Raw genomic sequence first — 23,809 nt, 5'->3', positions numbered from 1 at the left:
TCCATGAGGATGAGATGCACTGCAGTACTTAATGCAGCTGGTGGCCACACCAGATACTGACTGTTACTTTTGATTTTGACCCCCCCTTTGTTCAGGGACACATTATTCAATTTCTGTTAGTCACATGTCTGTGGAACTTGTTCAGTTTATGTCTCAGTTGTTGAATCTTATGTTCATTAATATATTAACATGTTAAGTTAGCTGAAAATAAACACAGTTGACAGTGAGAGAACGTTTAGATTTGGCCTTGTGTTTTAGGTTGTTGTTCTGCTGAAAGGTGAATTCATCTCCCAGTGCCTGGTGGAAAGCAGACTGAACCAGGTTTTCCTCTAGGAGTTTGCCTGTGCTTAGCTCCAGTTCGTTTATTTTGTATCCTGAAGAACTCTCCAGTCCTTACAAGCATACCTATGACATGATGCAGAAACAACTACGCTTGAACATATGGAGAGAGATACTCAGTGATGTGTTGCATTGGATTTGCCCCAAACATAACACTTGGTATTCAGGACAAAAAATGTATTGCTTTGCCATATTCTTTGCAGTACTACTTCAGTGTCTTGCAAACAGGATGCATGTTTTGAAATATTTTTATCCTGTACAGGCTTCCTTCTTTTCACTCTGTCAATTAGGTTACTATTGTGGAGTAACTACAATGGTGTTGATCCATCCTCTAATTGGCCTCATGGTGAAAACCCTGAGTGGTTTCCTTCCTCTCCGGCAACTTTAAAAATATATATATTTCACCTTTATTTAACCAGGGAGGCCAGTTGAGAACAAGTTCTCATTTACAACTGCGACCTGGCCAAGATAAAGCAAAGTGGTGTGACACAAACAACAACACAAACATGGAATAAACAAACGTACAGTCAATAACACAATCGAAAAATCTATATACAGTGTGTGCAAATGGAGTACGGAGGTAAGGCAATAAATAGGCCAGTGTAGCGAAGTAATGACAATTTAGTAAGTTAACACTGGAGTGATAGATGTGCAGATGATGATGTGCAAGTAGAAATACTGGAAATACTGGTGTGCAAAAGAGCATAAAAGTAAATTAAACAATATGGGGATGAGGTAGGTAGTTGGATGGGCTATTTACAGATGGGCTGTGTACAGCTGCAGTGATGGGTAAGCTGCACAGAGAGTTGATGCTTGAAGTTAGTGAGGGAGATATAAGTCTCCAACTTCAGCGATTTTTGCAATTCGTTCCAATCATTGGCAGCAGAGAACTGGAAGGAAAGGCGGCCAAAGGAGGTGTTGGCTTTGGGGTGGACCAGTGAGATATACCTGCTGGAGCACGTGCTACGGGTGGGTGTTGTTATGGTGACCAGTGAGCTGAGATAAGGCGGACACTTTACCTAGCAGAGACTTATAGATGACCTAGAGCCAGTGGGTTTGGCGATGAATATGTAGCGATGGCCAGCCGACGAGAGCATACAGGTCGCAGTGGTGGGTTGTATATGGGGCTTTGGTGACAAAACGGATGGCAATGTGATAGACTGCATCCAATTTCCTGAGTAGAGTGTTGGAGGCTGTTTTGTAAATGACATCGCCGAAGTCGAGGATCGGTAGGATAGTCAAGTTTACTGTTTGGCAGAGTGAGTGAAGGAGGCTTTGTTGTGAAACAGGAAGCCGATTCTAGATTTAATTTTGGATTGGAGATGTTTAATATGAGTCTGAAAGGAGAGTTTACAGTCTAACCAGACACCTAGGTATTTGTAATTGTCCACATATTCTAAGTCAGAACCGTCCAGAGTAGTGATGCTAGTCGGGCGGGCGGGTGTGGGCAGTGATTGGTTGAAGAGCATGCATTTAGTTTTACTAGCGTTTAAGAGCAGTTGGAGGCCACAGAAGGAGAGTTGTATGGCATTGAAGCTCGTTAGAAGGTTAGTTAACACCGTGTCCAAAGAAGGGCCAGAGGTATACAGAATGGTGTCGTCTGCGTAGAGGTGGATCAAGGAATGACCCGCAGCAAGAGCGACATCGTTGATATATACAGAGAAAAGAGTCGGACCGAGAATTTAACCGTGTGGTACCCCCATAGAGACTGCCAGAGGTCCAGACAACAGGCTGAGCTAGGAGTTGGGAATGACTGCAGTATATTTTTTAGTGACTGGGTGTATTGATACACCACATTTGATACATCACATTTTTACTCCTGAACTTATTTCAGCTTACCATAACAAAGGGGTTGAATACTTATTGACGTTTCAGATTTTCCTTTTATATTAAATTTGTACAATTTCGAAAAACATAATTCCACTTTGACATTATAGGGTATTGTGTGTACGCCAGTGACAAAAAAAAATCAAAATGTAATAAATGTTAAATTCATGCTGTAACACAACAAATTGTGGAAACAGTTACGGGATGTGAATACTTTCTGAAGTTACTGTACACACGCCACACATACTCCACTGGTCGGTGCAATGACTAAGCAGAACTGTCAGTCTCCTCTCCAATCTCAGACAGGCAGCCTCCCAAGGATGACTGTCACTGGCCTGGATTGTTCATTTGATGACCATCCTGGCTCTCTAAACCCTTCAGTGGGGACAACAGGGGACAGGGACAACATGCTGCCATCCCACCCAGCAGGAGTAGAGGAGAGCTGGGACACAAGCCTTCCTCTAGTCTCTGGCTCTCTGGGACAGAACTAGACAGAGTTGGACCGAGTCAAATGGGGAAAATAATAACATCTCTGTCTTTTCTCTCCCTAGGCCCCACAGACAGACTGACTGCCAACAGGAAGAGAGAGAGAGAGAGAGAGAGAGAGCGAGAGAGACTGCCAACCAGAAGCTACTGGGGAGTGTCCTCCACCCCCTCACCCTCTTCCCCCTGTTCCCTCTCTTTCCATGGGGTCTGGGCTTCATGCCATTTTTGTATCTGTGAATGAACAGACGGAGCAGTGGCCCTTCTCTAGCCCATTAAGAGGCAGTGCCACCATGCCAGCCACAAAACAAATGGACCCCTGCCTTTTAGCATTACCATGCCTACAAGTGACTCAAATGGCCAGAGCAGGAATGGCACCATTACTGGCATGACCAGAACATCAACTGACACTAGTTAAGAGTGTGGGTTTTCTCTCCATATTTTTCTATATCTTTTTTTTTTGTTGCTGAATTTCCCTTTAATTTTACTGGCCCTAACAAATATTCACACACACACACACACACACACACACACACACACACACACACCTGTGCCTGGTTAACTGCATGGATACAGGGATATGTTATCCTGACCTGGGTGGTTGGATCCTGGGTTAAAAGGTCCTCCACTGTCTGGATATGTCCTGTTCAACTAGTTTGACCTCTTCCAGAACCAACCCTGCCTCTTCAGTGCCTCAAGCATCACCGACACCACCCCTCAACTTTCACTACCTGGGTATGCATATATCTACATGGAAACTTCCTTAGCGTCTATCTTAGTCTGAGAGTCCTTCATTTAAGCTGGCCCAATTCGGACTCAGGGTTATAATGGTGTTAGGTGGGGGGGGGGGGGGAAGTGTAAGGGGAAAGAGTGACATCACATTCATGTTAATTTTTCATGGTAATTTTCAGACAATTACATCAACCTTTTACACAGTATGAATGAGATATTATTGGGCGTGCACGTCACGACTTCTGGTCCAATAAGGAGGTGAAAGGTCAGTGATACATTTAAGAGGCTTCCTGGTAGTCTGGCTTTAAAATAAGGCGCCAGCCCAGTCGTGGGTACTTTACAGTCTGTGCCAATCGCCCCCATAGGGCTAAACAAGATAGGGGGAGGGTCGAAATAGGGGCAGGGTAGGGGAGATAGAGAGAGGAAGGAGGAAGAGATAGAAAGAGAGAGAGGGGGCATCTGCTCATCCAGAGACAAGGCCCCTGTGTCCGTCTCCCTCCACGACATCGCAGCCAAGTCCTTAATTAAAGAATTTAAGGGGGAAACAGAATTCCCTCTGTCTGTCTGACCTGTGTGGCTGTTGCAGAGAGACAGCGACAAACAGACAGACAGAGACAACAAACAGAGAGACAAAGAGAGAGAGAGAGTGCGAGACAGAGGACAGAGTGTAGTTTATTAGGATCTCCATTAGCTACTTGACATGCAGCAGCTACTCCTCCTGGGGTCCACATAAAACATACAAATACATGACAAAGTTTAGAACAGTTATAGACGAGGACATTCAATTCAAAATAAAAAAATGAAATAAGGTGTATATATTGGAAAGAGACAACAAAAATACAATTCACACACTATTCATATATACATGTTCATATACTCATATATACAGATATATAAGATCTTTAGAAAGACAAATGTTAAAGAGACTAGAAGAGAAGTAGTCAATGTCTCTTCAACCACGAAAGACTGTCAATGGTTTAGCCAGTAAGTGATAGCTTTGATCCTCGTTGACTCACAGTGGGTCATTTTGGCAGTACATATTCTACATAAGTGCTAGATTTATCAGTCACTAAGTTGAAACTTTTTAAGAGCTTTCTTAAAAAGGCTTCAAATAAACTGATAACATAAAAGTCCCACACTTATCGGTGTCAACGGACAAACGCCAGACTGCTTACACAGCTGAAATTCTCGCTGAGACAACTGATAACAACAGAAGTCATTTGAAGATCAAATCAAATCTGATTTGTCACATGCTTCAGAGACAACAGGTGTAGACCAACAGTGAAATGCTTACTCACGATTCCATTTCCAACAATGCAGAGTTAAAGATATAAAATAAAAACTATGAATAGTGACATGAAAAAGAAATACACAGTGAATAACAAATAAAAATAAAGAGTAAAAATAACATGGCTATATACAGGAGGTATCAGTACCAAGTTGATGTGCAGGGGTACGAGGTAATAACATGGCTATATACAGGGATTACCAGTACCAAGTTGATGTGCAGGGGTACGAGGTAATAACATGGCTATATACAGGAAGTACCAGTACCAAGTTGATGTGCAGGGGTACGAGGTAATAACATGGCTATATACAGGAAGTACCAGTACCAAGTTGATGTGCAGGGGTACAAGGTAATAACATGGCTATATACAGGAAGTACCAGTACCAAGTTGATGTGCAGGGGTACGAGGTAATAACATGGCTATATACAGGGAGTACCAGTACCAAGTTGATGTGCAGGGGTACGAGGTAATAACATGGCTATATACAGGAAGTACCAGTACCAAGTTGATGTGCAGGGGTACGAGGTAATAACATGGCTATATACAGGAAGTACCAGTACCAAGTTGATGTGCAGGGGTACGAGGTAATAACATGGCTATATACAGGAAGTACCAGTACCAAGTTGATGTGCAGGGGTACGAGGTAATAACATGGCTATATACAGGGAGTACCAGTACCAAGTTGATGTGCAGGGGTACGAGGTAATTGAGGTAGCTATGTACCTATAGATAGATGTAATGTGACTAGGCAACAGGATAGATAATAGACAGTAGCAGCAGTGCATGTGGTGAGTGTGAAAGTGTGTGGTGTCAGTATGTATGTGTCTGTGTGGCGTCAGTATGCATGTGTGTGCATGAAATGTGTTTGTGTGTGTGTTTGTGTGTTTGTTGGGGTGTTGTTGTAAGTATGTGTGAGTGTGTGGGTAGAGTCCAGTGTGTGTGCATAGAGTCAGTGCAAGAGAGTTCGTTTTAAAAAGAGTCAATGCAGGTAGTCTGTGTAGCCATTTGATTAGCTATCTTGCAGTCTTGTTTAGAGGTTTTATGGCTTGGGGGTAGAAGATGTTCATGGTCCAGTTGGTTCCAGACTTGATGCGTTGGTACCGCTTGCTGTGCGATAGCAGAGAGAACAGTCTGTGGCTTGGGTGGCTAGAGTCTTTGACAATTTTCGGGGCTTTCCTCTGACACCGCCTGCTAGAGGTCCTGGATGGCAGGGAGCTCGGCCCCAGTGATGTACTGGGTAGTACACACAACCCTCTGTAGCGCCTTGCGGTCGGATGCCAAGCAGTTGCCATATCAAGTGGTGATGCAGCCAGTCAAGATACTCTCGTTGGTGCAGCTGTAGAACTTTGAGGATCCGAGGGCCCGTGCCAAATTTTTTCAGCCTCCTGAGAGGGAAGAGGCATTGTCGTGCCCTCTTCACAACTGTTGGGGTGTATGGACCATGATAGATCCTTCGTGACGTAGACACCGAGGAACTTGAAGCTCTCGACCCGCTCCACTGCAGCCCAGTCGATGTGAATGGGGGCGTGCTCGGCACTCCATTTCCTGTAGTCCACGATCAGATCCTCTGTCTTACGGATGTTGAGGGAGAGGTTGTTGTCAGGGAGTACAGGAGGAGACTGAGCACGCACTGCTGATGGGCCACCGTGTTGAGGGTCAGCGTAGCGGATGTGTTGTTGCCTACCCTCACCAACTGGGGGTGGCCCGTCAGGAAGTCCAGGATCCAGGTGTTCAGTCCCAGGGTCCTTAGCTTAGTGATGAGCTTCGAGGGCACTAGGATGTTGCTAGGCTGGCATTGCAGACGACTCTGCCATGTATTTCAACAGATGGGTCTAGGGGGTAGTACCCCATGCCCACAGTGAAGCGTGCCAGCATGCCAGCCTCGACATTTGAGCCCTTTGTAAGGGTGGATGATGCCAGATTCACAAGTGTCCTCTGTAGAAAGGTTGACTCTGACACCAAGTCAACCGTGGAGCGCCCATGAACTGGGTGGGCAGCTGGCAAAGCAAAACCAAAAGATACCCACTTCTCTACAAAGACCCACCTTTAAGTACAAGATGAGCCCCTAGACACACATATATATTTAGAGATGCCAGGGCATCTCTAAAGAGGCTGTGTGTTTCCATAGGATGTGGTGTGTGTGTGTGCGTGCGTGCGTCCGTATGTGTGTGAGATTGCTGGAGTCCTTGCACGTGCCTGTGTGTGTGTGTGTGTGTGTGTGTGTGTGTGTGTGTGTGTGTGACAGGAAACCTGTAGCACAATGTAAAGAAGGGGAGGGCCAGGAAGGAAGGAAGGAAGGAGATCCTGCTTGGGGAGAGGCAGGTCTGGCTGCATGACCACACAGAGACAAAAGCAGAGGAACTCACTCTGACACTCCAGAAAGACTTACCACCGAGGCTGCTTACAGTCACACAAGGGGAAGCAAAATATTCCATGCAAACACCACACATCATGCATTGGTATCATTTACACCTACATGACTCAAAATCACAAGTTAAATCACCAATCTACCACAGCTTATTCACAAGAGGGAGGGGGAAGATTCCCAGACCCAGAGACAAAATATATAGGATCTTCTTTAGACTGTATATGACAATATATAGGGTCTTCTTTTTGCTTGGATGACTGTAGTTAATCTAAGCCATAAATCTAAGCCATGTCTTCATTATCAATGTCTGCAGCTTTGAATCAATGACATTTTTGTAAATGTTTTTTTCCCACACAAAACATTCACAGACAAAAGACAACAGACAAACGTCAACGAAATCCCCCCTGCCCAGACCCTCACGCTCCCACTGCCTCAATCTCCACGGCTTGAAAGATTCCACATGACCTCAAACTGCACCACTCTGCCCTTTTCTGTCGCCCACACCCTTTCAATATTCAAATAATAATAATGAATTGGACTCTTCTACCGTCCCAATGATGGACATTCACTTGATTTCCAGTTTTTAAGCAAAAGTTTTCAAAATAATTGTCAAATAGAGTCGAACCCACTGGGTAGCTCACCGCACCCTCATATAACATATCTTGAAATATGTAGACAGGCAGATTAAAAGTCCATTTATATTGTAAAACTTCTGAAGGCCAACTTTCTAACTCTGCCCATAACTTTTGGACTTTATATCACTCCCAGAAGGCATGAATCACTGAGTCGTCACTGTTCATTTTACACTTAAGACATGACTCTGCCATTGGGCTGTAGAATTTGTGAATTGTGTCTCTTCTATAATAAATGATGTACATTCGTTTTTACTGGATTTAAGCATCCATTTTTGTTAATTGTCATTTTGTTAAAGTTTCAACATTCCCTACAACTCTTGCCAATATCAGTTATTTTTAGGTCTTGGTTCCAATAGTTCCTTTTTTTCTAAGAGATTGTCAGTTGGATATGCATTCTGCAAGGATTTATAGAAAACTTACCTATCATACGAGTATTCTTTTCTGTGTCAAATAGATTTCAGATCAACATTTTGTGTTATAAAACTTAAGTTGCAAAATGTCTTTGAAAATGTCTATCTGGGTTAGTCCAAAATGGCTTTTTAATTCTGTCATGGAAATAATTGTATTTCCTGTCATTTATGGTTTCTATGCCTTTAGTTTTCTATGTGGGCCAATTTATCTGTGAATTCTGAAAAGCTATCTAAAGATTGTTCCATAGGGGTGTGTTTTTAGGGAGTGATAGTGGTTCTTTTAGAATATGTTTAATTTTCTTCCATATTGTTATAGTGTTCTTAACTATGAAGTTGTTCATGTTCTTAGCTCTGTCCTTTGAAAACAGACACATGAAAAGATTCCGGGGATGAGCATGTTCATCTTCAATATGTACTGTACCCACTGTTAACAACAGTAAAATCCTTGGGTGGCGTGTTGATACAACTCCAAGGCTGGAAGTTTCATCCCATACTGTTATTTATCTTCTTGCTCTTTTGCACCCTAGTATCTCTACTTGCACATCATCATCTGCACATCTATCACTCCAGTATCAATGCTAAATTGTAATTATTTCGCCTTTATGTCTTATTTATTGCCTCACCTCCCTACTCTTCTACATTTGCACACACTGTACATAGATTTTTCTAGTGTTATTGACTCTACGTTTGTTTATGTGTAACTCTGTGTTGTTGTTTTTGTCGCACTGCTTTGCTTTATCCTGGCCAGGTCGCAGTTGTAAATGAGAACTTGTTCTCAACTGGCCTACCTGGTTAAATAAAGGTGAAATAAAAACACAAAAGGTTAAAACCACCCTCAGAATTTGGGAAATGAAAAACGTTCCTTTATACTATGAGTTGTCTTATGGCCGAGTATACTTCATTAAAGAATGTCTTCGGTGGGGTACACCTGTGTGTAGATTGATGAGGGACATTTTTTGGGATCCATTTTAGAATAAGGTTGTAACGTAACAAAATGTGGAACAAAGTCTAGGTGTCTGAAAACTTTACGAAAACACTGGATAAGCATCCTAAGTATTGAACATTGGTCCACTTAAAGGATTGCTGTAGATCATGAGTTATTATTTTTCTAATTGCCATTGTCTGTTTGGTTCTACATTAATTTTACGAGGCAGGCATTGTTTTCTCAATATTAGTCAGGTATAATATTGGAGATCATCTGCAAATAAGTTTAGTTTATATTTATGTTTACCCATACTGATAACTGTTACGTTTGGGTCCTGTCTAATTCTTTCTGCAAGCTGTTCAATTACCAGTGCACAGGAGGAGGGAGACAGGACATCCCTGTCTTGTACCCCTTTCTAAAGCAATTTCATCAGATAATGCATTATGTTTGTACATTTTTACTTTAGAATATGTACATAAGATTTTTTATTAAATGTATTATTTGAGCTGGAAAGTTGAAGGCATCCAAAGTTTTGAATAGAAAAGGCCATTCACGACGGTTGAAAGCCTTTTCGGCATTAACAGCCATTATTGATAAATCTACATCTTGTTTTGTAGCATACTGTATTATACTGAAACATGTTCTTTGTTTGTAATAGGGGTGTGAACGTTTAAACCAAGTTAGGATCCTTAACGTTAAGAAAAATCCTAAAAACAATGTTTTTCCCCCACATAATTAAAACCACAGTGCAGGGCCTCCTGGGTGGTGCAGCAGTCTAAGGCACTAAATCGCAGTGCTTGAGGCACCACTACAGACCCGGGTTCGATCCCGGACTGTGTCACAACCGGCCGTGACCGGGAGTCCCATAGGGCGGCGCACAATTGGCCCTGCGTTGTCCGGGTTAGGAGAGTTTGGCCAGGGGGGCTTTACTTGGCTCATTGCACTCTAGCAACTCCTTGTGGTGGGCCGGGCGCCTGCAGGCTGACTTCAGTCATCAGTTGAACAGTGTTTCCTCCGACACATTGGTGCAGCTGGCTTATGGGTTAAGCGAGCGTGTGTTAAGAAGAGCAGTTAGGCGGGTCATGTTACGGAGGACGCATGACTCAACCTTCGCGTCTCCTGAGCCCGTCAGGGAGTTGCAGCGATGAGACAAGATTGTAATTGGATCGCAATTGGATATCACAAAAAGGGAGTCAATTATTTTTTTAATTCACAGTGCAGTTATTATTAAACATTATTTTCTGTGTTATTGCCTAACTAGACTATATGGCTATGAAGGCCTGGGGAAAGTTGTGTCATTTAAATAAAACCAGAGAGGAAGAATTTGTGAGGCATGCAAGACAATTAAGGCATTGAGAGATGCAGATTACGATGACATATGCGCACGGTTCTGCCTGCCCATCCTCTCTCCCTGGCCTGCCTGCTCTTTCTCTTCTAAATCTTCTTCTAGATTTAATAACCCTGAAGATAGAAAGCTGTAGGATCAGTCAAGCTGTTATTTAATTCATTTCTATAGAAGCTATTAAAATGTCTATTTATCTTAAATAATTATAACTGGTTTGACATGTGCAGTTGAAGTCGGAAGTTTACATACACTTAGGTTGGAGTCATTAAAACTATGTAATGGCTTTAGAAGCTTCTGATAGGCTAATTGACATCATTTGAGTCAATTGGAGGTGTACCTGTGGATGTATTTTAAGGCCTACCTTCAAACTCAGTGCCTCTTTGCTTGACATCATGGTAAAATCAAAAGAAATCAGCCAAGACCTCAGAAAAAAAGTCTGGTTCATCCTTGGGAGCAATTTCCAAATGCCTGAAGGTACCACGTTCATCTGTACAAACAATAGTACGCAAGTATAAACACCATGGGACCACGTAGCCGTCACACCGCTCAGGAAGGAGAAACATTCTGTCTCCTAGAAATTAATGTACTTTGGTGCGAAAAGTGCAAATCAATCCCAGAACAACAGCAAAGGACGTTGTGAAGATGCTGGAGGAAACAGGTACAAAAGTATCTATATCCACAGTAAAACGAGTCCTATATCGACAACCTGAAATGCCGCTCAGCAAGGAAGAAGCCACTGCTCAAAAACCGCCATAAAAAAGACAGACTACGGTTTGCAAACCTGACAACAAACCTGACTCAGTTACACCAGCTCTGTCAGGAGGAATGGGCCAAAATTCACCCAACTTATTGTGGGAAGCTTATGAAAGCTTCCCCAAAACTTTTGACCCAAATTTAAAGGCAATGCATGTAAACTTCTGACCAACTGGGAATGTGATGAAAGAAATAACAGCTGAAAGAAATAATTCTCTCCACTATTATTCTGACATTTTACATTCTTAAAATAAAGTGGTGATTCTAACTGACCTAAGACAGGGAATTATTACTTGGATTAAATGTCAGGAATTGTGAAAAACTGAGTTTAAATGTAGTTGGCTAAGGTGTATGTAAACTTCCAACTTCAACTGTATTATTTTTGTGAGGCCTCAGAGGTGTTTACCAGGTTTATTTACAATAAAATAAATAGCACACTTTATTTGAGTTTAACCTGTAGTTGTTGGCTCTCTTCAAATGTAAAAGATCATATTCCTACTTAAATTCCAAAAAATAAATAATTAACTTATCATTCTCCTGATGTACACCTTAAAAGCATCCCAAATTATTTTAAGGGTTGGCTTTTCTCTGTCGTATATGTCAACATTTGTAATGGCAAAGGTCTTTATTATTCTGTTTACGCATTTAATACATTTTGGGTCATGAAGATGCACTCTGTTCATTCTCCATATTCTGTCACTAAGTGTATTTTATTTTGGTGTAATTAAGCATGATACAGGAGAATGATCCAATATCACTATATCATAATAGTTCAATTAAATAAAATCTTAATTTGTGAAAAAAATGTAAGTCTCTCATTCTCTAAGAGCTAACGAATAAAACCTCACTGAAAAGTCAGAAGGTAAATCCCCAAGCCACACGGGAAAAAGAGATAGGTATTTACTTAATTAGCCCTGTCCAACATTTGAATTGATAAGGGATCTAGAGGTGCACCTAGTCTCCACTCTCTCCACTCCAGTGCTCTGCTCTACCAGATAGTTAATCCCTGCAATCATTCAGCTCTGCCAACAGAGACACATTTAGTCTAGCGCTCAGGTTAGGTTCCAAACACACACACACACACACACACACACTAGGGATGGACTCACAACCAATCAGAATGACTCAAATGCACATTGCAGAGGTAAACAGCAGAGTTTCTGCTTTTCTTCGATAGTTTGGCTAACAGCAACTACGAAAGAGAAGTCTGATTTTCGCAATGATAGAACTGATTCAGTTACAAAAAAATATTTTCTGGTGAGTGTTTTGCATTGTTCTGTGTCAGGTATTATGGAAACTCCATTAGGTGAGTGCCTGTGATTGCTATTTGAAGTGGGGGAAATAGGACTTCCTGGAGGGCTAAATGCCCAGCAGTATGTTAGCTCAATGCACCGTTACAAAAACTACATTCAAAAGTTGGTTTATTAAAATTAGAATTTCAAATGGTATATCCTTGCAGGTCAAAATGATTCACGGATAATGTCATTTAACAACGCTTGTTCATTATTAAAATAGGCCTACAAAATGTTTTCAAAAATGAACATGAATTCATTTGAATATTAACGTTTGTTCGGATATTCGATTAACCGTGCCCATCCCTAGTTTGCACGCGCACACACACAAACAAAAAAATCAGACAGGAATACACACAACAGACTTGGAAACACTCCAACTACACACACAACAACTATGGGAAATAAACTTGGGTGGTGATTACATGCTCCTGAACCAGCAGAGTTATGATGAAACCAGTCTATTTATGCCTTGGTTGGTTGGTCGGTTCATTGGCCGGTGTGAGATTAGAATGCAGACAGAGATACCTGCTGCAACTCTTCAGGGCCTCAGAAGGAGGACGGACAGAAAGAAAAGAACCACACAATGTTTTCGCTGTTTTCACACACTGGAGACACTGACCCAATAGAATAAAAAAAGAGAGGACAGGAGAAAAAACATATATTCTTTCTCTCACAATCTCTGTGCGCACACACACACTCAGATAAAGACACACAGTGTGTGTAACAAGCCTGCTCTAAACCTTGGGAGAAGAGGCTCTGGGCAGAGCTGAGGATAAGATAGAATAAGATAAAGGGATAGAGGGAGGGAGGGAGGATAAAAAAAATCCCCCCCCCATGAGAACAAATCCTCTGGAAAAGAACCAGCCCTGTGTGTGTGTGTGTGTGTGTGTGTGTGTGTGTGTGTGTGTGTGTGTGTGTGTGTGTGTTTTTGTCAGGCCTGCCTGATTAGAGAGATAGAGATCTTAATGATGCTGCAAGTAGCACTGGAAAAATACAACTCTCCTTGTCAACAAAGGCTGTGTCTCAAATGGTACCCTTTTCACTATGTAGTGCACTTGACCTATAGGCCCTAGTCAAAAGTAGTGCACTATATAGGGAATAGGGTGCCATTTGGGATGCATGTTAATAATGGACGGAACATATGCAGCCGGTGGGACGGCAGGGTGGAGAGAAGAGAGAGAGAGAGAGATCCATTAGCTATGGTTTGGTCCAGTGAGAGTAAAGGGGTGAGAGGGTTGCAGATGAGAGGGGTCATAGGTGAAAGTGGGAGATGGAAAGAGACGAGCAGGGGGGGGAGAACGGAGGGAGAGGTGACAGTATTAGGTAGAGTGGGGGGGGGGGGGGTATGGGTGAGCAGCAGGGGAGTTAGAGGTTTCATCAAGAGGGGCAGGGGGTGAGAAGGTGAGAGGGGTAGGGGGGTCAGTCTTAGGGCCCTGGGTGATGAGGAGCTACGTGATGTGTGAAGTCAGTGTGCCTATGGGTAATAAACAGGACTGATCCGTTCCTCTGCACTCTCCACGACGTGTGAGTGTTTTCCTATCTGAGCAGTAGCACACGTTAGCGTGCGTATGTTTTAATCCGAACGCATGCATGTGTTTTGATTGAGTAGGGACACACTGTATGTCGACATCGTCTGTTGCCGTTTCCAGAACACCAGGGGGCTGGTGGGTCAGGAGGGGGAACGGGGGAGGAACTTAGTGAAGTCTTCAGATTAACCGACAGGAAGGAGAGGAGAACAAGAGGTCACGACACTGGGGTCACTGGATGTCCGTCCAGAGGATATGGAGCCCCCATCCAAATGCGCACACATACACACACCGTGCTCACCACTGGTCATGTGTGACACACAAAAACAAGATCACCAGCCTGACAGCACGGTAAACAAACCCAACACAGATTGAGAGAGAGAGATCCGCGTCTGTGTTTTCCTCATCAGCCCTGTTTCCCCGTCTCAGCTCAAAAACGTTCTGATTTACAAGCTTTAATTAATATCAAACTACCGCAGGTTTAGCTTTATGGCTTTTCACTGAAGGGAAATGTACTCCGCGGACGACCAAATATACACAGAGATAAAATAAAGACGTTGATAGAGAGATGAATTATTGAAAAGCCTGCATGGAAAAGTGATTCAGTCAGAGTTTATTGAGTCACATTTAGTTTCACGTCAAATCTCGTTTTACGAGTGGGATTATCAAGGTTTTAAAAACATTACATTTAGGTGGTCAATTTATGGTTCTTTGCGGTTCCACAAGCTGTCGCAGCGAGAAGGGGGAGGAAAGGAGGGAGGGTTGCAGAGAAAACCACTAACACAGCAGAGCCTAGGGGAATGTATTACACAGAGAGTTGCTTCTTTGCCTGCATCCTAAATGGCACCCTATTCTCTACAGAGCCCTATGGACCATGGTCAAAAGTGCATTATAAAGGGCATAGGGTGCCATTTGAGACGCAATCCTACAAGTCTCACAGAAAAGGCTTCCCTTCTCTCCCTCACGACACCCTCTCACTGAAGTGCTTATCGTGCAACGGAGTGGGTTTCATTGTCCCCCTCGCTCAAAACCAAAACTGTCAACAATGCCACGGTCACAGCCAGGCCTCCAGAGTACCCAGTAACACAAAAACACCTGCCGCAAGAGGAGAAGCACGGGACGCAATCACCAGGAGAGTTTAGTTTACACTCAGTTTACCTTTTCATCCATCCCTTGTTTCCTTCAACCAGATATTTTTTTTGAAAGACCATGTCATTTTCTTGTCCCTAAGTTGTCCAGAATAAACATGGGCTGTGCCACTAATGGCACCCTATTCCCTGTGGGCCCTGCTCATTTGAGAAACCTCTCTAAAGAGGACCGGGGACAACATTAAAAAGTATCCCATGTCGTTTTCCACTGCCCCAGGCCCCAGCTGTAGATAGTGTACTGTGGTTTATTGTATTGTGAAGCCAGGCAGGTCGTGTTAGGGTTCAGTAGTTAGGCAGTGGTCCGAGTCCCAAATGGCACCCTATTCCCCTATATAGGGCTCTAGTTAAAAGTAGTGCACTATGGAGGGGATAGGGTACCATTTGGGATGCAGTAGCGAGAAGCCTTTAGTTTCCTCTGAGCTGAACTCCAGCAGGCAGCTAGCTACTGGCCGGACGGTGTTTTCATTGTTCCCCTGCAATTCTTAACCTCTCAGGAATTCCTGCCTCTACCAGGAAATATGGTTTACAAGAACAGGCACCAAGCCTAGGCATCCACGTCACTAACCTAACCCTGTTTCCCCCACCTGCACCCTCCTGGTAATGTCTTCCCCTTTGCCCCCTTATACTCCTTTTCCCCCTGGCAGATCCTCCTGGCTCATCCCTCCGGAGTCAGACCGCGACCCCCAAAACAGTCACACATGCCCTCTTGGACCAGAGTCTGAAACTGTCTGCCTGTGTTTCCCAAATTGCAGCCTATTCCCTATAGTCAGCTACTTTTGACCAGGGCGCATAACCCCTGGCCTGTGTTGAGTAAGAGATGGATATTTGGATGTTAGACATCGATAATCCAGATAATACCAGACCCTTCATGTGAAAGTTCCTCTCAGATTTCCTGCGGTGCAAAAAGGTGTGCGGGCTGGTGAACTTCAGTTCTTTCTCAAAGCCACGTGACGAGAACATGGATTGTTACTGCAGAGTTGAGGACCTCAAGGATCAGATGCTTGGATGAAGTATGTGTGTTTCTAATGAAGAGCATCAGATGAAAATGATCAGTCAGGGCTCTCTCACTTCCCAGCCCCAGGGGTGTTATTTCACCCCCAGATGATGACACCCCCCCCCCACACACATGATAAGAGTGACGAGGAGAAGTAGGCTCATCTCTTTCTCCCTCCCTCACCATGTCTCAGAGAGGGCACCTTACCTTTCATCAACATCATATGAACCTCTCAGCTTGAACATATTCAGGCCTTGGAGATGGCAAAATGTTACTTGTTTACCACTGAACTGTAAAGCTACAGTAGTTTGGTTGAGCAAATGCGAGGCTGCTTAAAGGAAATATATATGAAAAATGTCATAACTACTTGGAAAAATAGCATAGATAGAAGTATCACTATCGATAACACTGACACATAAATAAACAAATGTTTGATTTCCTGCCAGTGCTTTAGAGCCAGCTCCTTGAATGAATCCCAGTCACAGCACCATAGGGGGGGGCGGAGGCAGGGGTTGCATTCCCAAAAACACAGGACAGAGAGAGGACACTCCCATGCTATTTGTGATTCCCAGATGGCACCCTATTCCCTACTTAGTGTGCTACTTTTGACCAAAACTTGTGCACTATGTAGGGAATGGGGTGCTATTTGGGACATAACCATTGCCTCTATCCATTCCATTCTATCTCAACCCAATTATGGAATGATGGTGGGATGTTTTCTAGGAAGAGACTATTCCAGAAGGATTGCTCTGTATCAAGCTAAAAGTAATTCCTAGTTCCTCGTCTCCCTCTTCTCCCCTCCCTCCCTCTCTCCTACACCCCCCATCCCACATTTCTCCCTCGATCCCTCGCTCTCCTTCCCTCCCAACATCCCCCTCTCTTTCTCTCCCTCCCTCCATCCATCCATCCCTCTCTCCTTCCCTCCCTCCAGTCCATTGGAGCCATCTGTGGAGCAGAGGGATGGAGGGAGGGAGAGAAAGAAGGAAGGGATTGAAGGAGGGAGAGAAGAAGGCATAGAGGAAGAGGAATGTCTACATACAGAACATGTGGTCTGGGAAATAACCTTCTTAATGACACACAACACAGTGCCTCCAGCCCCCACCCCCACCCCCACCATACAGGGAAAGGAAAGCAAAGTCTTGGGAAAGTAATGTGGGGGGGAGCCATGGTGGTCAGAATACACAGACACCGTCTAGATCTGGAGCCGTATGTATCAAGTGTCTCAGTGTAGGAGTGCTGATCTAGCATCAGGTCCCTGTTAGTGTCCATGTAATCGTATTCATTGTGATCTTAAATGCAAAACTGATTCTGAATCAACACTCCTACTCTGAGACGCTTGATACATATGGCCCCTATCCTGAGTCTGACCAGTGGTTACCTCCCGGGTTGTAAATGACAGGTTGAAAAGCTTTCTTCACATGTATGCAGACTTAATAACACAGTCATAATCACAAGTTATGAAAAGGCCCAGAGTTTTCCTGTTCGGATCTCCTTAGAAAAACTCCCAGACCTTGCTTATGTATTAAGTCGCCTTCGCTGTCATTAACGTGTCTAGCCAAACATTGTCTAACAAAGTGAGACATAAATTACTCTACAGACAATTCATTTACATTTAGAAAATATGCTAACAGCTTTCTCAAGTTGCCTCGCATGCATAGACGGGCATCCAAGACCCAGTGTGCATTTTTAAACAGCAGTGGCTTTCCGTCCTTCCTGCCTTTGAGCCTGGCTGTTTTCTTAGTAACGCCATTAAGCTGACAGAATGTCATTCTTATGGCCCAGCCAAGTCCTGCATTACCGTTCAGGCCAGGCAGCATCGGGGAGTCCACTCCAGACACACACACACACACACACACAGTGGTGTGCAAGAGAACAGCTGTGTGCCAGTACGGGTGGTTTTGATTTTAGGTCCACCTGTGTCTCTGTTGGCACCTGTTTTTGTGTGTGTATTGGTTCAGCTTTTGGCAAAGAGCTCAACTCCCAGGTATTTGCTGTAGAGGTTTTCAGACCACTTTTATGGCTGGTATGAGAATCACAATATAATCATCTTCCAAGTTCGATTGATCACCCAGACACTGTGTTCAAGCCACATTCACATTGCATGAAACTTGCAAAGTCCCAGGGAAACGTATAGTTCTAGCAGGTTAATATTTAACTGTGTATTATTTGTAGACACTTAGATATCAGAAAAATAGGCCTGCATCTAAATCTCTCAGTGGAGTCTTGTTACAATAAAGGAAGCCTTGTCTTTAGCAAAAAAACGATTATAAAGTTGTATTATTGAAATAATCTGCGAATAGGATTAAACAGTCACACTGGTCTCAGAAAGTCACAGAGAAGAATGCCTTCCTTTATCCCGTCAAAATTGCTGCTTTCCTAATTTCTCACACTTAATCTGAAAAGGTAATCTCCTTTGAGAAGAGGCCTCGGCTACAAACTCTGCAGGAAAGAGACATATGCGGATTTTCTGCTGGTAAACCCTCAACTGCGCTAGATAATGAAACAGTGGCTTACTCTGAGATTGACAAAATTATAGTTTGAATTTCACCATCAATGAGATTGACAGGCAATGCACGACTCTGGTTTTGAGGTGAACCGCATGAGTTCTGCTGCTTGGGAGTCGGAGGACTCCTATACCCCTTGCATAATAAATAGGCACGTTTGTTGTCTGAACCTGTGAGATTTCCTGCAGCAAGCGAATATATCTGGGAGATATTAAATAGGCTACTTCATTAAATAATACAACTTTATGAACTCACTGAAAGGAACTCGAGTGTCCCGACATAATCCCGTTCAGTCTTCAGAAGTTCGTTCAAAACACACACTCTCAGACGTAGCTGTTTCTCCAAATCTTTCCCGCTTTCGCCTTTCCCGTGTTCTCCTTTGCTTTCATCAGTCATGGTGATAACGCAATTCATGAAGGCGATATATTGTCTGCGGAACGTTTGGTATTAAAAAGTTTAATTCAATTGTTGCCGGAAAAAAGTTTGCAACATGGTTTAAAAGTGGAGGTGAATCTCCATTCACTCACTCACTGCGGTGCAAACGCACTCAGTCCAATGAATAAAAGGCCCTTTATAACACACTGTACGAAACAGCCAAAACAAAAAAAATCAATTTGACAACTTCGCCGCTATAAACGCTCAAATTTCACGATCAAATGCGGAGACCCTCGCTTAGTTTCACACGCCTGCCTGACTGAGAGAAAGGAAAGCTGTGAAACACAACAGCAGTACGCCTCTGGACATCAGTCAAACTATTTGACTCCTGTTTAGACCTTCATCCCAGTTCCAGCCTCCTAACTCGTTCTCGCTCCTCCACCCATAGAGATAGTTAGACGACGCAACAGTGTATATGTCGTATTGTGGAGTCTATGAGCAGTGGCAGGGCCAACTCCATTTTAAAATAGTACATTTTCTTCTTCTACAATTTCTATGGGATTGTAAACAAACTGAAAGGGTGCATACTACCACCTGGAGTGTGTTGTTTGAAATGGTATGAAGCCAAGGTTGGTGATTTACTACAAACGTGGAATGTTTTCTCACAAGTATAACTAATTGGCTGACCCCCGATGACCTGGATGAAATTATGTCATCCTTCCTTAACCAATAGAAAGTCCCACCCAGTTGACTAATTCAAAATGGTGAAAGTCCTCAATTGCGCTGATAAAATAGGCTTTTGTGCACTAGAGTCCTCTATCTAGCTCTATGCTTCCACCCAACCACCACCACGGAGAGGACAGGAAACCAACCCTGGGAATGGCCGCCAGGAGACCCAGGTTATGTCCCCAATGACATGTCCCTAATGGCACTCTATTCCCTACACAGTGCACTACTTATGACCAGGACCCATAGTGCACTAAATAGGGATTAAGGTGTCCTTTTGGAAACAACACAGCCTGCTACCTTCAGACCAACAGTATGGAGGGGAAATGTTCATGGGATGCATGGTAGAGGTATAACACTAACCCAGACATACTGTTTTGGAGTTTCTCACTATTTATAGGCCTGCTATCTGGGGTTTAGAAGTTATGTATTAGCCTAACGCAAAAGTGACATTTAAAGTGAGAGAGTAGTTATTATTATACATGTTTAATAAATGTACTTTAGTAATTTAGGAAATGCTCTTATCCAGAGTGGCTTACTGGCCATCTGTCATTCAGGGCAGAGCCCCACTTGTTTTGAGCCCTACATTTTTAGCTAAAAAAAAATTAAATATAAAAACTGGGGGGGAGGGTTGCCTGTTTTGCATGTTATTTTGATAGTACTATGTGTCACATATCAGTTTGCAAACAGTAAAACATTTAAATTAAAAATCATTGAGTTAATTAAGCCTCCATACAAATATGGTCTCTTTTGCTTACTTGAGTAAGGCAGCTCCAAAATGGAGGTGTTTCAGCCTAGCTCAGTGCTTTCTGTGGTGGTGGGGCAGCCAGCGGAAAATAAGGAGCGTAGGGGTTAGTAATGTTCTCTAGTTGCGCCGTGATTTTGCTCAGTGTTCTGTCACTCATGGGGACACTACATCACTGCCAAATCTAAGGGTACAGCTCGAAAATTCAAGCCCATTGGGTGCTGCCATAGAGTTACATTAGAAGTGCCCATCCAAGAAGGCTCAAGGTCATTGGCCACAGATAAAATGACGTCAAACCACATTATATCTACAGTAGCTTTGATTGGACTGTCAGCATCATACTTTCAAAATCTTAGCTAGCAGTCATCATCATGAATCAAGTCGACAATCTACTGGCAAATATTTGTTATTCCTTGTCATAAGAAGAGAAATAATGAAGAGAAATTATAGATTAAACGTATTGGTGCTCATTGGCCCTTGGACAAAAACATTACACAACAAGTTGAAAATCGTAAATTCAACAATGAATGGTTTGGAAGGAATCAGTGGCTAACTGCAAGCATTGCAAAGCAATCACTAGCCTGCTATCCAGCGGAGTGGGTGTGTGGTCCCATTTCTGAGTTTAAGGGTCTCTTTTCCAAACTATAATGATAAACATTCCACATTGGCCATACTGTCAATCCAGCATGATTTCAGCTGCACTCAAAACAACTGTTAACTCGGGAACTGGGATATCTGATGAGTTCAAGACAACTGGGAACTCGGGAAAAAACTAGCTCCGACTGGGAAAATACATTTTGAACGGTCATCCAACTCGGGCCTCTTTCTAGAGCTACGACCTGAAGTTCACTAACGTCATCATGATTCAATCTTGTTTTTTTCCCCAAGTTCCAAGTTGTCTTGAAAGCACCATAAATCCAGAGAATGCCAGACTTTGATGACAAAGTTTGATGAGCACAGCACAGCACAACAAAAATGTATTGTATGCTGCTGCATAAATGATGTGCCAGGGAAATATGTATACAGTAGCTAAGAAAGTACTGCTAAGTATATGTTGTGTAGTAGCCCATGTAGCTGTTAGTAGCCCAGCTGTTAGTAGCTGCCCATGCCTCACCCCTCAATTATGTATTTTTTTACCCCCTTTTCTCCCCAATTTTGTGGTATCCAATTGTTAGTAGTTACTATCTTGTCTCATCGCTACAACTCTCGTACGGGCTCAGGAGAGCCGAAGGTCGAAAGCCATGCGTCCTCCGAAATACCACGCCGCACTGCTTCTTAACACAGCGTGCATCCAACCCGGAAGCCAGCCGCACCAATGTGTCGGAGGAAACACCATGCACCTGGCGACCTGGTTAGCGTGCACTGCGCGTGGACCGCCACAGGGGTCGCTAGTGCGCGATGAGGCCAAACCCTCCCTAACCCGGACGACGCTAGGCCAATTGTGCTTCGCCCCACGGACCTCCCGGTCGCGGCCTGGCTGCGGCATTGCCTGGGCGCGAACCAGAGTCGCCCTAGACCACTGCGCCACCCGGGAGCCCCCCCTCTTAATTTTGACTACTGTTCTGACTTGGTGGTGCACATGTAGCCTATAACCTGTTTTAATGTATTTAATGTATTGTTTAGTGTTGTGTTGTATAGTGGCTTTGCTGGCATGCACCCCCCCCCCCCCTATGTTTTTGTTTTTGTTTGCCCTACCAAGATTTACATGCCATAATTGCCACAGAGTGCATTCATTTTAAGATATAGGTTTAGACAATCACATATCACACAGTCATAGTAAGTACATTTCCTTCATCAATAATGAAACGGGGGTACTTATCAGATATTTACATACTGGGCTATTAAGTTGTGGGAAGGAATACAATCTACACCACAACTGACTAGAAACTAACATAGTCCTACATTTAGGAAATCGCTAAATTAATATTGATTGGGAGTATATTTTTGTTGTTTTTGTTGCCTGTTTGGCAGTCTACTATTCATTTGGCATTCACTAAAGTACAGTATCATGCTAAACTTCAGATTAGTGGACCGTTTTGACAAGAAACTTCCAATTTCCAATTTGTTGTGGCTAAAGTTAGCTAGGTTGCTAACACTAGCTAGCCTAGGGGTTGCAGTTAGGGTTGCTAAACTTTCGTGAAAGCAGTGCACCACAAAGGAAACAGGGCGCCACCTGGGACACAGCCAATGTGAGGTAGGGACAGATATCATTACAACAACAACAACACACTACTGCAGAATGCTGTAGCCCAGGTACTCCCAAAATGGGGGTACGTGCAATGCCGTCGGGGTACGCCAAATAAAAATGTGATTCACATTAATGTTTTTATAATCGGGGTACGCCAAATAAAAAATCTTCACATTTTCAGTCAGTCCACTTATATTTTCCAACGGGGCTATACATTTTGGTGAGTTTTTTTTCTCGACTTAGTAGCCCCAATTCACTGCCAAAAATAAAATTAAACGATCTAGTGTTCAGCGAAATAACAAACAGTGTCAAATACAGGTAGCCTAGTCAAATAATTAACATCCAATCACATTAACCGCTACTCTCTCGCGGAAATTTCACTAATGGTCCGTAAGTAGCCAAACGTAGCTGCTGCTCATGTTGGTATCTGTACTGATGGCGCAAAGCCATGACAGGGAAACATAGTGGAGTGGTAACGTGCGCAATGATATGGGCAGCGACCATGTAAAGCTTTTACAATTTACAGAAGTGTGCTGGTTATCAAGGGGCAAATTATTGACACTTTTTTAAATTGAGAGACAAGCTTAAAGTTTTCTTTGAGGTTATGAGGCTATGATTAAGAAGTTTGGAGCTCTTCTCTGTCTGCATTACCAAGGACAACACACAGGTCTTTCCATCATGGTATGATTTTTTGTGTGCAAATGAACTCAAACTTACGGACAATGTCAAATGTGATATAGCGAAGCACCTGAGTGAGTTGGGTGCGCAATTACGCAGGTACTTTCCCAAAACGGATGATACAAACAACTGGATTCGTTATCCCTTTAATGCCTTGCCTCCAGTCCACTTATCGATATCTGAACAAGAGAACCTAATAGAAATTGCAACAATCAAGTTCTGTGAAAATGCAATTTAATCAGAAGCCACTGCCAGATTTCTGGATTGGGCTGCCCTTAGAGTATCCCTACCCTTGGCAAATCGTGCTGTTACAGTGAGGGAAAAAAGTATTTGATCCCCTGCTGATTTTGTATGTTTGCCCACTAACAAAGAAATGATCAGTCTATAATTTTAATGGTAGATTTATTTGAACAGTGAGAGACAGAATAACAACAAAAATCCAGAAAAACACATGTCAAACATTTTATAAATTGATTTGCATTTTAATGAGGGAAATAAGTATCTCGCGTGATTTCTCTCCCTTA

General features: G+C 43.2%; 1 protein-coding gene across 2 annotated transcripts in view; it reads right to left on the bottom strand.

Moving 5' to 3' along the window:
- Nucleotides 1-19,444, bottom strand: part of prex2 (phosphatidylinositol-3,4,5-trisphosphate-dependent Rac exchange factor 2) — a 203,376-nt gene extending 183,932 nt beyond the window's left edge. For both annotated transcript variants that reach the window (XM_036944100.2, XM_036944101.2), the window contains exon 1: nt 18,829-19,444. In XM_036944100.2, coding sequence (XP_036799995.1) covers nt 18,829-18,987 — 159 coding nt within the window. In that variant the 5' untranslated portion in view covers nt 18,988-19,444. The remainder of the gene's footprint in view (nt 1-18,828) is intronic.
- Between the last annotated feature and the right edge of the window lie 4,365 nt (nt 19,445-23,809).

Source organism: Oncorhynchus mykiss, chromosome 15, assembly GCF_057628025.1.
Source record: "Oncorhynchus mykiss isolate SJ-2025 chromosome 15, ASM5762802v1, whole genome shotgun sequence".
Classification (NCBI taxonomy): Eukaryota; Metazoa; Chordata; class Actinopteri; order Salmoniformes; family Salmonidae; genus Oncorhynchus; species Oncorhynchus mykiss.
This window is presented reverse-complemented; position numbering and strand designations above follow the sequence as displayed.